This window comes from Cetorhinus maximus, chromosome 34 (assembly GCF_964194155.1).
Source record: "Cetorhinus maximus chromosome 34, sCetMax3.hap1.1, whole genome shotgun sequence".
Taxonomy (NCBI): domain Eukaryota; kingdom Metazoa; phylum Chordata; class Chondrichthyes; order Lamniformes; family Cetorhinidae; genus Cetorhinus; species Cetorhinus maximus.
In genome coordinates this window covers 9,662,778-9,679,250 of record NC_135912.1, presented here as the reverse complement: position 1 = coordinate 9,679,250, position 16,473 = coordinate 9,662,778, and the positions used below count along the sequence as shown (strand labels likewise).

At 47.8% G+C, this 16,473-nt stretch overlaps 1 protein-coding gene across 4 annotated transcripts in view; it reads left to right on the top strand.

The window, feature by feature from the left end:
* LOC144671765 (phospholipase D2-like) overlaps nucleotides 1-15,762 on the top strand; it is a 93,770-nt gene extending 78,008 nt beyond the window's left edge. For all 4 annotated transcript variants that reach the window (XM_078533785.1, XM_078533784.1, XM_078533783.1 and 1 more), the window contains 9 exons: nucleotides 1,732-1,845; nucleotides 5,371-5,475; nucleotides 7,272-7,360; nucleotides 8,824-8,937; nucleotides 9,840-9,889; nucleotides 11,745-11,879; nucleotides 12,452-12,605; nucleotides 13,564-13,681; nucleotides 14,578-15,762. In XM_078533785.1, coding sequence (XP_078389911.1) covers nucleotides 1,732-1,845; nucleotides 5,371-5,475; nucleotides 7,272-7,360; nucleotides 8,824-8,937; nucleotides 9,840-9,889; nucleotides 11,745-11,879; nucleotides 12,452-12,605; nucleotides 13,564-13,681; nucleotides 14,578-14,802 — 1,104 coding nt within the window. In that variant the 3' untranslated portion in view covers nucleotides 14,803-15,762. The remainder of the gene's footprint in view (nucleotides 1-1,731; nucleotides 1,846-5,370; nucleotides 5,476-7,271; nucleotides 7,361-8,823; nucleotides 8,938-9,839; nucleotides 9,890-11,744; nucleotides 11,880-12,451; nucleotides 12,606-13,563; nucleotides 13,682-14,577) is intronic.
* The last annotated feature ends 711 nt before the right edge of the window (nucleotides 15,763-16,473 follow it).

Here is a 16,473-nt window from a genome sequence, read left to right as displayed (position 1 = left end):
AACATCCTTCCTGCATCTACCCTGTCTAGTCCTGTTAGAATTTTATAGGTTTCTATGAGATCCCCCCTCATTCTTCTGAACTCCAGCGAATATAATCCTAATCCACTCAATCTCTCCTCATATGTCAGTCCCGCCATCCCAGGATGGTGATAGACAGATTTTTTGGTCTTTCGGGAGATTAAGGGATATGGGGAGTGGGGGGGAAAGTGGAGGTGAAGCCCAAGATCAGCCATGATTAGATTGAATGCTGGAGCAGGCTCGATGGGCTGAATGGTCTACTCCTGCTCCTATTTCTTGTATTCTTGTGTTCACCATCCTATCAGGCAGTGAATTCCAAATCCTAACCACTCGTTACATTAAAAAAAGCCCGTTGGTTATTTTTCCTTAAATCTGGTTATTAGCTTTCAGCCACAAGAAACAGTTTCTCTTTATTAATTCGATCTAAACCCTTTGTAATTTAAATGTAGTCTCCTAGGCCCAAATATCTTCAGCTGTTTCATCAATGACCTTCCTTCTATAATAAGGTCAGAAGTGGGGATGTTCGCTGATGATTGCACAATGTTCAGCACCATTCGCGGCTCCTCAGATACTGAAGCAGTCCATGTCCAAATGCAGCAAGACCTGGACAATATCCAGGCTTGGGCTGACAAGTGGCAAGTAACATTCACGCCACACAAGTGTCAGCAATGACCATGACATTCAATGGCATTACCATCACGGAATCCCCCACCATCAACATCCTGGGGATTATCATTGACCAGAAACTGAACTGGACCAGCCATATAAATACTGTGGCTACAAGAGCAGGTCAGAGGTTGGGAATCCTGTAGCGAGTTACTCACCTCCTAACTCTCCAAAGTCTGCCCACCATCTGCAAGGCACAAGTCAGGAGTGTGATGGAATACTCTCCACTTGCCTGGATGAGTGCAGCTCCAACAACACTCAAGGAGCTTGACACCATCCAGGACAAAGCAGCCCGTTTGATTGGCATCCCATCCACAAACATTCACTCCCTCCACCACCGACGCACAGTAGCAGCAGTGTGTGTACCATCTACAAGATGCACTGCAGCAACTCAACAAGGCTCCTTCGACAGCACCTTCCAAACCCACGACCTCTACCACCTAGAAGGTCAAGGGCATCAGATGCTTGGGAAGACCACTGCCTCCAAGTTCCCCTCCAAGTCACTCACCATCCTGACTTGGAAATATTTCGGCCGTTCCTTCACTGTTGCTGGGTCAAAATCCTGGAACTCCCTCCCTAACAGCACTGTGGGTGTACCTACACCACATGGACTGCAGCGGTTCAAGAAGGCAGCTCACCACCACCTTCTCAAGAGGCAATTAGGGATGGGCAACAAATGCTGGCCCAGCTAGTGACACCTACAACCCATGAAGGAATATTAAAAAAAAACACCTCGATGAATCTCCTCTTAGCCTTCTCTGTTTGAAGGGGAGTGTTTTCCCAGACCATCCAAGTAACTGTGATCCCTCATTCTTGGAATTATTTTTGTAAATATTTCCAAAGCTTCACATCCTTCCCAAAGTGTTGTGTCCAGAATTGAACCCCAAACTAATGCTGGGGCCAAACTAGTGTTTTATGTCAGTCTAGCATTGTTTCATAATGACGGAGATTGACTGGTTATCAACCGAGCCAGCCCAATGAAGCAGAAAATATGTTGACAGGAGAGTTGGAAATGTTCTAACCCAAAATATTATCTTCAATTTCCAGATTGTGAAACCCAAGTACAAACCCTCGTGCTACCCTTACCTGTTGCCAAAATCCCACACCACCGCTGACAGACTTCCGTTTGTCATTCCAGGCTCTATTTCAGCCAATGTTCAGGTGAGCAACAAAGACCAGAAGCATTCATGAAGTTCATCTGTTCCTGCTTGAGAATTGCTGAAAAGAGAGACACGTTGCCAAAGTTTTCCATCTTATGCTCATCAGGACAAACACAAGAGTACCAAATTTCAAACGATCACAACAATTTATACTGCAGGAGCGGAATGTGCTGATTGGTTGGCAAGTTGACTCTGATTGGCTGAGACGTTGCCATGGCGAAAACAACGGGGAATTCTTGGCTCCAGGGTAATTCGAAAGGCTGTGTTTGTTGTCAACGCCTGCACATGTGCAGTTGTATGTGCACAGGGCGGGGGAACAACGTGTAATAGGCCACACGCGCGGTCATCACCTGCTCTAAAGTTGCAAAGATTACAGCACCGGCAGTATCGAGTTAACACCTTTAACAACCCCTTCCATCCACAGCTCACCCCAAACCTCACCGACAGGGCACGTGGCAAATGGGACCCACTCCATCCGCCCGTCCTCAACCCCAACCGCCAATTAATTGGTGTCTTTTTTAGAAATGTATTGAAAGATGAAGAAATGGCAGGGGAGAGGGAGGGGAAGCAGGAGAGGCAGAGACAGGGAAATGGCCGCACCCCGAGTGCCCGCTCGCCGCAGGGATCAGGAAACGTGGCATTGCCTGAAATTTCAGACCCGCCGTTTAATTCGTGCTGTGAGATGGTCCACCTGACTGCTTTATATTTTTTTTCCTGGGATAAATCACTTTGGGGGTATAGGGGCAATGAAATAAGATTCATTATTAAAAGTTTGAGGACGGTCGAAAAGAAGCTGTCACCATTTGAGGGTGGATTTGTGTCTCCTGTAAATGATGTCATTGGATTCTGCGTATGCGCAGACAGGTATGGGCGGCCATCTTTCATTGGCAGGAGATACAGTGATTCAAAAAAGGCACAAGGCTTGATCATATGCCTTTCGTTTGCAAAGAGCAGACCATTGTGTATAAGGTCATAGGAAATAGGCACAGGAGTAGGCCATTCAGCCCCTCAAACCTACTCTGCCACTCAGTAAGACCATAGCTGATCTGATTGTTGCCTTCCACTTTCTTGTCTGCCCCCGACCCCTATAACCCTCGACTCCCTTGTCAAAATCTGTCTAACCCAGCCTTGACTATATTCAACTGGGGAAGAGAATTCCAAACACTAATGACCCTCTGAGAGGAGAGGAATGAATGTTCTCTGCAAACTGTGAAGGAATATGTTCATGCCTTACCCGGGAGCTTGGGGAGCCTATCATTCTCCACTGCTTTCTCCATGGCAATGCCTCAACCAATCAGAGTTGACTTGTCAACCAATCAGCATCCTTTGCTCCTGTAGTATAAATTGTTGTGATTGTTTGAAATTTGGTATGCTTGTGTTTGTCCTGATGAGTGCAAGATGAAAAGCTTCTGCAACATGTCTCCCTCTTCAACAATACTTAAGTTCTGTACTATAAAGCAACTCATCCTGTTTGTTTAACACATCTAACAAATACAGCAGCAAAAGTTTCAAAGGCATTCATTATTTCCCTGCAATCCTACAGATGGGCGACAATTGCTCAGGAGACAAAGTTGTTTGTACAGTCTGGGTGTCAGCTGTGGTTCATTGGGTATCACGATACTCTCTGAGCCAGAAGGTCAAGAGTTTGACTCTCACCCCAGAGAATCCTGGCCAACACTCCCGCTGCAGTTCTGAGGGAGTGCTGCATTGTCAGGGGTGCCGTCGTTCAGAGGAGGTCGCCATCTCAGGTGGATGTAAAAGATCCCAGGGCCACTATTTGGAGGAAGAGTTGGGGTGCTCTCCAGTCGGGGAATGCTATGCCTCATGACCTAGAAAGTTGGAGATTTTCCCAATGGTGGGTGAATGGAAGAGTGGGGAATTGGCTAGGGTCAGACCAGGGTCAGAGAAATACAGAATTTTTGAAGGGTTGAATGGTTGGAGGAGGTTAAAAAAATAAGGGCTAATGAGATAGAATGCGGCAGGACTTACCAAAATCTGAATCTACAGTAAGCAGTTTATTTAAAGAGTCTCTACGAACTGCAGCAAACAGAACTCTTGACTGGAATGTGGGTGTCACTAGCTAAGCATTTACCCATCCCTGCTTATTCAGAAGGCATTGCAGCAGGTTGGTTTTTATGTCAATGGTTTCTGATGGTCACTATCAGACTTTTAATTCCAGATTTTTTATTGAAATTAAATTCCATCATCTGCCATGGTGGGATTTGAACCCAGGTCCCCAGAGAATTACCCTGGGGTCTCTGGAATATCAGTCCAGTGATAATACCACTACACCACCATCTTCCAACAAAAGCAAAATGCAGTTAGTGGAGGACAATTACTCAAATAGAAGATTAGAGGGGGGGAGGGGGGAGTGTGGGGGGGAGGTGGCGGGGAGGGGGGAGGGGGGAGTGTGGGGGGGAGGGGGGAGTGTGGGGGGGAGGGGGGAGTGTGGGGGGGAGGTGGCGGGGAGGGGGGAGGGGGGAAGGGAGAGTGTGGGGGGGAGGGGGGAGTGTGGGGGGGAGTGTGGGGGGGAGGGGGGAGTGTGGGGGGGAGGGGGGAGTGTGGGGGGAGGGGGGAGTGTAGGGGGAGGGGGGAGTGTGGGGGAGAAGTAGGAGGGAGGGGGGAGTGTGGTGGGAGTGGGGAGTGTGGGGGGGTAGTGGTGAACAAATCGAGGTGTTTAAGATTGGAGGGTTTGACAGGATAAGAACGGAAGAGAAAGAAAGCCTTGCGCCTGTGTCGGGCTTTTCACGGCCGCAGGACATCTCAAAGTGCTTCACAACCAATGAAGTGCTTTCGAAGAGCAGTCGCTGTTGTAATGCAAGGAAAACGGCAGCCAATTGTTTACACAGCAAGATCCCACAAACAGAAACTGTTCTTGTGATTTTGGTTGAGGGATAAATGTTGGTCAGGACACCAGGGAGAGCGAACGGGTCTTTTGCACCCACCAGACCTTGGTTTAACTCCTAGATAGAGAGAAGCTAATGCCTCTGGTGGCGGGGGGTGGGGGGAGTCCAGGACAAGGGGGCAGAGCCTTAAAATTCGAGCCAGGCCGTTCAGGGGTGATGTCAGGAAGCACTTCACACAAAGGGGAGTGGAAATGTGGAACCCTCTTCCACAACCACCACACCCCAAAAAAAAGCTGCTGAGGTTGAGAGGGATCAATTCAAAATGTCAAAACTGGAATTGATCGGTTTTTGATGGGTAAGGGGATTAAGGGCTGCGGAATCGAGAAGGGTAGATGGAGTTACGGTAGAGATCAGGTTGCATGACGGAACAGGCTCGAGGGGCTGAATGGCCTCCTCCTGATTTTTTTTTTCCCCCATTTAATCAGTCCACTTGGATTGGGACATAGGTTCCTGACCGTATCTGCCCTGGCCAAAATAGACGGGGCTCCTCTCCATTTGGTCGTTGAGAGGGTTCCCATCTGATATGGAAGGATTCACAGCTACTGCCAAAGGTCAGAGCCACTTCAGAAAGGGTGTAAAATAATGAATCGATTTTTAAAAATGTAGTTTCCCTCTTTCAGGTCCTCCGATCGGTGGAATGTTGGTCTGCAGGTTCGAGTGAACATTCCATCTACAATGCCTACCTGCAAGTGATCCGAGACAGTCAGTATTTTGTGTACATTGAGGTAAGACCCATTGCCAGCAAGCACTTGATCAGTGTATTCGGGTCCTCTGCCCAGCGATTGCTGTATAGAATTTTACAACATGGTAACAGGCTATTCTGCAGATGATACAAAACTTGGAAGCATTGTTGACTGTGGGGAGGACAGTGTAGAACTTCAAAAGGACACAGACAAGTTGGTGGAGTGGGCAGAGAGGTGGCAGATGAAGTTCAGTGCAGACAAATGTGAAGTGGTAGGAAGAACATGGAGAGACATTGTAAAATAAAGGGTTCAATTCTAAAGGGGGTGCAGGAGCAGAGAGACCTGGGTGTATATGTGCATAAGCCATTGAAGGCAGCAGGACAGGCTGAGAGAGTGGTTAATAGAACACATGGTATCCTGGAGTGACTTAGAGTACAACAGCAAGGAGGTTATGTTGAACTTGTATAAAACACTACTTCAGCCTCAGCTGGAGTATTGTGTACAGTTCTGGGTGCCACACTTTAGGAAGGATGTGAAGGCATTGAATAGAGTGCAGAAAAGATTCACGAGAATGGTTCCAGGGATGAGGAACTTCAGTAATGAAGATAGATTAGAGAAGTTATGACTGTTTTCCTAGGAGAATAGAAGGTTAAGAGGAGATTTGACAGAGGTGTTCAAGATCACGAGGGGTCTGAACAGAGTAGATAGAGAGAAACTGTTCCCATTGGCTGAAGGATCGAGAACCAGAGGACACCAATTTTAAAGTAATTGGCTATAGAAGCAAAAACAATATGAGAAAAAATGTTTTCATACAGTGAGTGATTAGGGTGTGGAATGCACTACCTGAGAGTGTAGTGGAGACAGGGTCAATTGAAGCATTCAAAAGGGAATTAGGCTGTTATCTGAAAAGGAAGAATGTGCAGGGTTTCAGGGAGAAGGCAGGGTGAAAGTGAATTGCTCATTTGGAGAGCGGGTGCAGACACAATGGGCCGAATGGCTTCCTTCTGCACTGTAATGATTGTGATTCTGCTCAACAGTTCTCTACCACTCCACAAGGCACTAGTCAGGAGTGTGATGGAATACTCTCCACTTGCCTGGATGAGTGCAGCTCCAACAACACTCGAGAAGCTCGACACCATCCAGGACAAAGCAGCCCCGCCTGATTGGCAACCCAGCCAAAAACATTCACTCCCTCCACCATCGTCACACGGTAGCAGCAGCAGTGTGTACCATCTACAAGATGCACTGCAGCAACTCACCAAGGCTCCTTCGACAGCACCTTCCAAACCTGCAATCACTACCATCTAGAAGGACAAGGGCAGCGGACACATAGGAACACCACCACCTGGAAGTTCCCCTCCAAGTCACTCACCATCCTGACTTGGAAATATATCGGCCGTTCCTTCACTGTCGCTGGGTCAAAATCCTGGAACTCCCTCCCTAACAGCACTGTGGGTGTACCTACACCACAGGGACTGCAGCGGTTCAAGAAGGCAGCTCACCACCACCTTCTCAAGGGGCAATTAGGGATGGGCAATAAATGCTGGGCCCAGCCAGTGAAGCCAACATCCCGAGACCCCAAGAATGAATAATTAAAACAAAACTGAGTTTGTGCTCAATGAAGAATTGGATGGCTGGGGCCAAGTTGAACATGTCTGGGGAGGGTGGGGAGACAGGGAGTAGGCGAGGAACTCTCGCTGGCTTTATACCACTCACCCGCCAACCATCCCACAAACTGCTTGGTGGGGATCTGTTCACACGTCTCTTACCCTACCCCGACCCATTTGTCATGCATGTGTTTTACCTCCTTGCTTGTGTCTCTGCCTGTTTCCTCTCAGAATCAGTTCTTCATCACCTGTGCCGATGACGGCAGTGTCTCTAACCAGATCGGAGATGTTATCGTGGAAAGAATTCTCAAAGCACACAGGTGAGGTCTTAAAAGTGCAAATTCTCTGACGCCTTCCCCCACCCACCCCCCCCAAAACCCCCAACACTCCCTCCTCCCTGGCCCCGCCCCGCAAAGGGAACGTGGGCCTCTGGATGACTTTGTGTGAATGTTGGATGTTACTCCAGTATGGAACACGAGTTCATTGAGGAAGTAGGGCTCAGTGACCAGAGAACCTCTAATGTTTCAAGCGTGAAGATCTGATATTGACGCCAATTTTCGACTTGGTTTACTTCACCTTGGCCTCGCCCCCCCCCCTCTCCCTATCTCTGTAACCTCCCCTAGCCCCACAGCCCTCCGAGATCTCTGCGCTCCTCCAATTCCGAACACTTGAGCATCCCCCGATTCCCATCACTCCGTCATTAACAGCTGTGCCTTCAGCTGCTGAGGCCCGATAATCCCTCCCTAAGCCTCTCCACCTCTCTGTGCCTTTCTCCTCCTTTAAAATGGTCCTTAAAACTTTGACTGATCTTAGTCTTGTGCATGAGACTTGCTATGGGCTCCAATTAGGTCCTGTTCTTACAATAATGTTGAGCATAAACCTTTAGCCCTTTCTTGTAGCTCATCACTTTTCCGTTTTAGGTCAAGACCAGGGCCCAGATAAACCAAAATCACCTGTTGACCTCCTCAAAGTAATTTCTCTCACTCTCCACTTCTGAGATTCTGGGGGTTACCATTGACCAGAAACTGAACTGGACTAGCCATATAAATACTATGGCTACAACAGCAGGTCAGAGGCTGGGGATCCTGTGGCAAGTACCTCACCTCCTGACTCCCCAAAGTCTATCCACCATCTACAAGGCACAAGTTAGGAGTGTGATGGAATACTCTCCACTTGCCTGGATGAGTGCAGCTCCCACAACACTCAAGAAGCTCGACACCGTCCAGGACAAAGCAGCCCTGCTTGATTGGCACCACATCCACAAACATTCACTCCCTCCATCACCGAAGCACAGTAGCAGCAGTGTGTGTACCATCTACAAGATGCACTGCAGGAACTCACCAACGCTCCTTCAACAGTGCCTTCCAAACCCACGACCACTACCATCTAGAAGGACAAGGGCAGCAGATAGATGGGAACACCACCACCTGCAAGTTCCCCTCCATGTCACACACCACCCTGACTTGGAAATATATTGGCCGTTCCTTCACTGTTGCTGGGTCAAAATCCCTCTCTAACAGCACTGTGGGTGTACCTACACCACATGGACTGCAGCGGCTCAAGAAGGCAGCTCACCACCACCTTCTCAAGGGGCAACTCGGGATGGGCAACAAATGCTGGCCAAACCCATTGAATCATCCCTGAAATCCCAGTATCTATGGGTGGGTGTTGAGTAGGGGGCTCACTGTGCTGTTCCAATGCTGTGGCGTAGGGGGATGATGCAATTATTTAATTCCGGCCCTCGCTGAAAATGACCGCTGTTTCTTTTTCTTAATTTCTCCAGAGCAAAGAAGAGATTCCGTGTGTACATCGTCACTCCATTGTTGCCTGGTTTTCAAGGAGACATAACAGCCGGTGGTGGGAATTCCATCCAGACCATCCTGCACTTCACATTCCGGTAAACCTGGAATCAGTGGGTGTAATGATCTATTTTAGTTCAGTGCGTGTAGAACAACCATGGGTAGCTTCTGTCCAAAGGCCAAGCACATACTTTATCTTCATTAAAGGCACTTGTTACCTTGCCATTTTCAGAGAGTGCTGCCCCCTCATGTTGTAGTGGTGTACCACTCCTGAACTCTACCCACGTGGGACATTGGAACAGGAGGAGGCCATTCAGCCCCTTGAGCCTGTGCTGTTATTCAATGAGATCAAGGCTGAACCTGCACCCCAGCTCCCTGGAGAATCTGATTTTTAATGCGGCGAGTGGTTAGGATTTGGAACTCACTCCCCGATGGGGTGGTGGATACGGAGTTAACAGCTGCCTTCCGAAAGGAATTGGATAAACGCTCGGTGACGGAATAAAAGAAATTACAGGGATATCAGGAAAGAGTTGGGGAGTGGCGTGAGCTGTTCAAAAGAGCTGGAGCAGGCTCGATGGGCTGAATGGTCTCCTTCTGAGCTATATCCCTCACTGACTCTACTACCCACCTTGCGATTCTGTCACCCTCACTGTCCGAGCCAAATGAAACTCATTCAGTCTCAGTTTGGAAGCTCCCAGGTGACACCCCAGCCTCAGCAGTGTGGTGTGGGTCTGAGTTAAATGGGATACACTAATCCCCGCACATCTCCAAGCAATAATCTTTAAATATTCTTGATAAACCTGTGATTATGAAATGGCCAGAACGGAATAACTGATGCCAAATTCAGTAGCCCCCCCATTGCCACCCCCAGACCTCCGCCAGAGATAACAGACAGACTGAGAGAAAGCCGCAGATCTCTCCTTGCACTGAAAGTTTCACTTTGCTGCTATTCTCTTCGTGAGTTTTACAAACCTTGCTTTTAAATTTCCCCGTCGTCTAGATCCATGTGCAGAGGTGAATATTCCATCGTTGAACGTCTAAAAAAATACAGTGAGTATGTTTTAGTCTCTGTTTTCTGTTGCACAGCGCTGCGAATATCCTGCCAGGTCATGTTCAACTCTGCAAAGGTCGTGGGAAGCCAGCACCATTGCAGTCGACGAGTGGGTGTTAAGCTGATCCCAAGCCAGTTTTTTTTAATTCTTACATGGGATGTGGGCGTCGCTGGCAAGGCCAGCATTTGTTGCCCATCCCCAGTTACCCTTGAACTAAGTGGTAGTCCGTTTCAGAGGGCAGTTTAAGAGTCAAGCAATTAAGAGTCGTGTGTAGGCCAGACCAGGTAAGGAGGGCAGATTTCCTTCCCAAAAGGGACATTTTATAACAATCGATAGTTCAGTGACCATTAGCTTTCAATTCCAGATTTTTAATTAATTGAATTCAATCTCCACCAACTGCCATGGAATTTTTTTTATTTTATTTACTCATGAGACGTGGGTGTCGCTGGCTAGGTCAGCAGTCATTGCCCATCCCTAATTACCCTTGTTCAGAGGGCATTAGCATAAGAGTCAACCACATTGCTGTGGGCCTGGAGTCACATGTAGGCCAGACCAGCAGATTTCCCTTCCCTAAAGGGCATTAGTGAACCAGATGGGTTTTTCCAACAATCGACAATAGTTTCATGCTTTCAGATTTTTTTAAAATTGAATTCAAATTTCACCATCAGCTGTGGTGGGATTTGAAACAGGGTCCCCAGTGCATTACCCTGGGTCTTTGGAATATCAGTACAATGATAATACTACTATACCACCATCTCTCCCTAGTTGGTGAAGTATGAAACTAGACACTAATACTTTTCCTGGTTTATTTACAGAATGCGCCATTACATATGCCTGCATCTGATCTATTACACGCAATTCCCAACAGTCTCCCTTTACAAGTACTCTAGGTACTTAATTGAACAATGCCATTCACCCCTGTATCATTAACCGTGGATGCCATAGCCCAACGGGAAGGATAGAGAGAAGCAGGGTTGGGCTTGGTCAATTTGCAATCATTTTTCCGATATCTTGAGAGAGCTTTAGATGCTCGTTGGGCATGAGAGAAATGTCCATTTAGTTTGGAGGGGACAATTTCACACTATTTTGTGTTTGGCTAATGATGGGGGGGGGACTCCTGAAGCCAACTGAATTGGGCAGAACACTCAAAAGGGTTGAAGCAGGAAACTTTCTCATTGGATCTTCCTTTTCTTAATGCAGGAGTTTGAAAATCAAACCAAGTACGGGGACAGTACCTGTAATTCGACACCCGAGACCATGCCAGATTTCCAATCTTGGCGGATTTTGGGTTGGGTGTTTTGGGCCGTGGGGGCAATCCGGATTAAACCGGATCGGGTAGGGTCAGGGGTTGCGGGATAGAGCGCGTGGTTAACTCGTCTGGAGTCACGCTGCGCCAATGCAGCACCTAGCCGAATTGTCCAGGTGATTTCTTTTTTCACTTGTTTTCAATTAAATTTGAGGCGAGGACCATTCTAAACTTGTCCAGTTTGCGGACGTTGCTGGTTTTCGGCTAGCCGGATTTGAGGTACTCTACCTGTACTCATTATCCACCAATTCTGAATCTCCTTCCTGTCGATGTAACAGGCAGTTGATTGGAAGAAGAGGTGGGGGGAGTTTCCCCACCCCCCAGCACCCCCGGTGTGTGGGCCAAGCAAACCCTCGATCGATTTATCACTCAAGCAACGTCACTGAGAACCCACGCTCCAGTTATTATCGCGGTGCTGTTTTTGGGAGCTTGCTGTGCGCAGGCGGTGGGAGTCCTGCCCGCTGGGCCGTGGCCCACGCCTGCTCCTCATGACCCCCTGGCCCTTGAGAGGAAGCAGACCCTCACATTGTCGCTTTTTCATTCACAGTGGGGGATGACTGGGTGAACTACATCTCATTCTGCGGACTGAGGACTCACGCAGAGCTCAACAGCAGCCTGATCTCGGAGCTAATTTACATCCACAGTAAGATGATGATCGTGGATGACCGACAAGTCATCATAGGTGAGCAGCCGAAGGATGGTACATGCTTTGCCCCACTTTGTTTGAATGTTTGGAATCTCAGACTGCAGTATTCACCCCAACCGTTAAAAAGGAAGTGCTTGGTTTCCCGTGTGTATGCCAAACATTTCTACCCAAACAGGGTAGGCGTATTTCTCAAGAGAAGCGTTTTTGCCAAAGCTTTTCATCTTACACTCATCAGGACAATTACAAGAATGCCAAATTTCAAACCATCACAACAATTTATACAACAGGAGAAAAGGGAGATGATTGGTTGGCAAGTCGACTCTGATTGGTGTTGCCATGGAGAAAGCAATGGTGAGCTCTCGGTTCCCCAAGTTCCCGGGTAATTCAAAAAAGTTGCAAGGTTTGAACATATTCCTTTTGTTTGCAGAGAATGGGTCGCTGTGTATGAATGTATGTCACTTCTAGCAAGTATAAATGAGCCATGTTACAAGCTTGACTGATAAGAGAGGTTTAGCAGACCAAATGGTCCTTGCCAGTTCCCTCCTTCACAACCTGCATATCTCCCTTCACCTCAAAGTATTCTTGGTTCTCTTCCTTCTCGCAACCAGGTTCAGCAAACATCAATGACCGCAGTATGCTGGGTAAACGGGACAGTGAGATGGCTGTTCTTGTGGAAGATACTGAGATGGAGACGTCTGTAATGGATGGTGAAGAATACCAGGCAGGAAAATTCGCCCATCGCCTTCGACTTCAATGTTTCAAGTATGTTTTTTAACTCGACTTTCTTTTTAGTCTTTCACAGGATGTGGGCGTCACTGACTGGGCCAGCATTTATTGCCCATCCCTAATTGCCCCTTGAGAAGGTGGTGGTGAGCTGCCTTCTTGAACCGCTGCAGTCCCTGTGGTGTAGGTACACCCACAGTGCTGTTAGGGTAGGGGTTCCTGGGTTTTGACCCAGTGACAGCGAAGGAACGGTGATATATTTCCAAGTCAGGATGGTGTGTGGCTTGGAGGGGAACTTCCAGGTGGTGGTGTTCCCATGTGTCTGCTGCCCTTGTCCTTCTAGATGGTAGTGGTTGCAGGTTTGGAAGGTACTGTGTAAAGAGGTTTGGTGAGTTGCTGATGGAATCTCTCTTCGGGTAGAATTGTAGCCTGCATTCTTAAGTGTGGGACAGCATGGTTGTTAGTTCCCCTGTCGTAACTGATCTTGGCATCGAGTAGCATTTGACCGGCTGCAGTAATAAGGGGTCTTATGAAGTCAATGGGAATCAAGGGGAAAATCCTCCACTGGTTGGAGTCATGACCAAATGCCTTTGTGCTAGGCGTGGTTGTTGGGGGCCAATCATCTCAGTCCCAAGATGTTGCTGTTGGAGCTCCCCGGGTCTCCCAGGCCCAACCATCTTCAGCTGCTCCATCACTGGGAACTCTTCACCACCTCGAGTGCAGGAATTCAAGAAGGCAACCCAGTGCATTCACAGAGCTTTGAAATTGGTCCTGCTCCAGAAAAGAGGGGGAGCAATTTCTACTTGATAGAATTTCTGCTTAATTTAGGGATGTATTTGGGAGGGTTGCTGTCCACATGTCTATTCGAGAGAGCAGGGGCAACATCAGTGGAAGTATAGGCCATTAACTCAGGGACTTTAGAGATGGTCAGCCCATGATTGCCTGGAGTTCATTTTCCTGGGACTGTCGGATTCAGTCATTCTCCCTGTCTCTGCAGGATACACCTTGGACTTCCCGATGACCAGATGACTGATGTGGAAGACCCCGTTAGTGACCGGTGTTTCCAGGAGATCTGGAATGCCACAGCCACCACCAATTCAACCATTTATGACCAGGTGGGTTCTATTGCGAGGCTCTGGGTCTAACTCACAGCCACAGTGTACATGCCCATGTTGAACCACTACACACTGTGCATGTGAAGCCCATGGTGGGATAGCATGTGGCACAGAGGGGAACTCTGTGGCGACGGTGTGCACCTGCTGCCCTTGGCCTTTTCGGTGGTGGGAGCTATAGGTTTGTGATGTTTAATGCAGCTTATGTCCAATTGATCTCCATTGAACAGAAGCCAAAAAGCCTTGTCAAACCCACCTTTTGTTTTAGTGCCATTTTAATGCAAATGAGGTACCTGACACAGAAGAAACTTATGCGTTGGGAGAAGTGGCTGGAAGGGTCGATTAAAAACGGGTTTTGAGGATGGTAACGGAGAGGTGGAGGGAAGGAGTTTGGGGAGGTCCTCTGAGAGAAAGGCGTAGGATGTCCAATGACTGTCACAGGTCGTGAAGAGGGGTTGGCCAGGAGGTTAAGGGTCACACAGTGAAAGGCAGGATGGGAGGAGGTTAGAGATAAGCTTGAGGTGAGGCTATAGTAGGGCAGTTCTCGTGACAATGACCTTTTAAAAGCAGGACAAAGTTCCTTATTTTGATGGGGGGGGAGGGGAAAAGATGGTTATCAATTCCTCTCGGACAATATTTGTTGATTGAAGCCCCTCTGCTGTTCTGATTATAGGAGTTCACAGGTAGTGTGTAGTCCCATGCTTTCACACACTTTGTAGAAATGTGACACTTTGCTGAGAGAGAGGCTATGATCCTACCGGTTTTAGAATAGTGATTTTTCTTCCCCACCCCCATTTCCGCAAGGTCTTTGGTCGAATCGTCTTCTTGATCGCCGGGATAATTTGTCAAACGTCTGACTGGATTTCTTATCTTCCTTCTCGTCCCCAACCCCGCCTCAGGTTTTCAAGTCTCTCCCCTCGAATTCCGCTCCGAGCCTGGTGGAGCTGCGAGAGTTTGTGTCGGCGCCCGGTCTCGTGACCTCAGTTCCCGAGGAAGCCCGGGAGAAGCTGAAGAGCGTCCGTGGCTTCCTGGTCCAGTACCCCCTCTACTTCCTGTGCGAGGAGTATCTCCTGCCCCCGCTCAATAGTAAAGAAGGAATGGTTCCAGTGGAGGTTTGGACTTGATGAGAATCGGACGGTTTTCGGCTGACGCTACCAGCCGAATTTCCCCCATCGTTCAGTTTGGGATTTCTGGACCAGTCTTAACTCTCTCGCAAATCTGAACTTCCTCATTTGTTAACATTTTTAATGGCTCATTTTGACAGCCAAGTGCAAGGAACAGACACATTAGAGAGGCATACAGGACTGCCAATGTGTTGACTGATTGGAGAGTCTTCCCTTGGTTGGAATTAAGAGACCTTTTAGTCTCACCTCTGCCAGCTTCTGAGTTGTGTTTTTACGGGAAACTTTGGAACTGACGCGACCAGGCGAGGAGTTTCGTATGTTCCAGGTTGTCTTGTATCTGGAAAGCCTGGAAAAGCCAATCTGGCCCCAAAGGCCTTGAGATAGGAGATTGGTTCTGTTCCTCAGCTTCATCTCAATTTCTGATTTTTCTGCCTATTCTTGCTTTATGATGTCATTTTTATACTGTGCGTATGTTTTTTTTTTAATTAACCTCTTCTTAAATCACACACCTGAAGGTGCGAAGATTACAGGAGCACCCTCACTAGGAATTCCTCGTCACCACGGCAACCACTCAGAATTTCGACCACCTCTGGGCGGTTCAGGTCTTGCCTGAGATTTGGATTAGGTGCCGTTCTGCCGGGCGTGACAGAGAGCTCGAACCTTTGCAAATCCGAACGTTCGCATTATCTCACGGGGCTGGTCATATCTTAAAGCACATTGTCTTCCACTCACATCAGTCATTATGTGAGGCAGAGGTGTCTTCGAGAGAGCACTGCACTTAGCTCTGTGTAAAGGTAACTCAGTTTGAATTCTGGTTCGAAAGGTTTGTGGCTACTCATTCCATGGTGAGGGAACATTTTTGCAACCGATATTACAGAACTTTTGTGTTACATTTTAATCAAGGATGATTAGTTCTGGTTAGAACAGAATTCAAGATTTTAATAAAACAGCTTGGAGTTTTGATGTCTACAGTTACCTGTGTTTTTTTTCTCTGTAGAAAGAACTTGCATTTATATAGCATATTTCACAGCCACAAGGGCATCCCAAAGTGCTTTACAGTCAATGACACACTTCTGTTAAGTGTAATCACTTTTTTATTTGTTCATGGGATGGGGGTGGCATTTATTGCCCATCCCTAACTGAACTGAGGGGCTCGCTTGGCCATTTCAGAGGGCATTTAAGAGTCAACCACATTGCTTTGGGTCTGGAGTCACCTGTAGGCCAGACCAGGTAAGGAGGGCAGATTTCCTCCCCCAAGGGAGCATTAGTGAACCAGATGGGTTTTTACGACAATCAACAATGGTTTCGTGGTCACCATTACTGAGACTAGCTTTCAATTCAAGATTTGTTTTATTAACTAAATTCAAATTCAATAACTGGATTCAAACCCAGGTCCCCAGAGCATTACCCTGGGTCTCTAGATTACTAGTCTGGTGACAATACCACTACGCCAACAGCACCCACCCCTTGCAATGTCAATTTGTGCACTGCTGCTGTAGTGTTCCTTTGTGTGATAGGAGCATGACATCACTAGGAAGGAAGTGTGTCATGTGATCCAGCCTTAGTTTCACTTTTTTGCATTTGAGCAGAGTTCTCACACACACACACACATACACACACACAGCTCTGCTGCTAGTGCCATCAAGATTTCTGTCCATGTATACATCATGT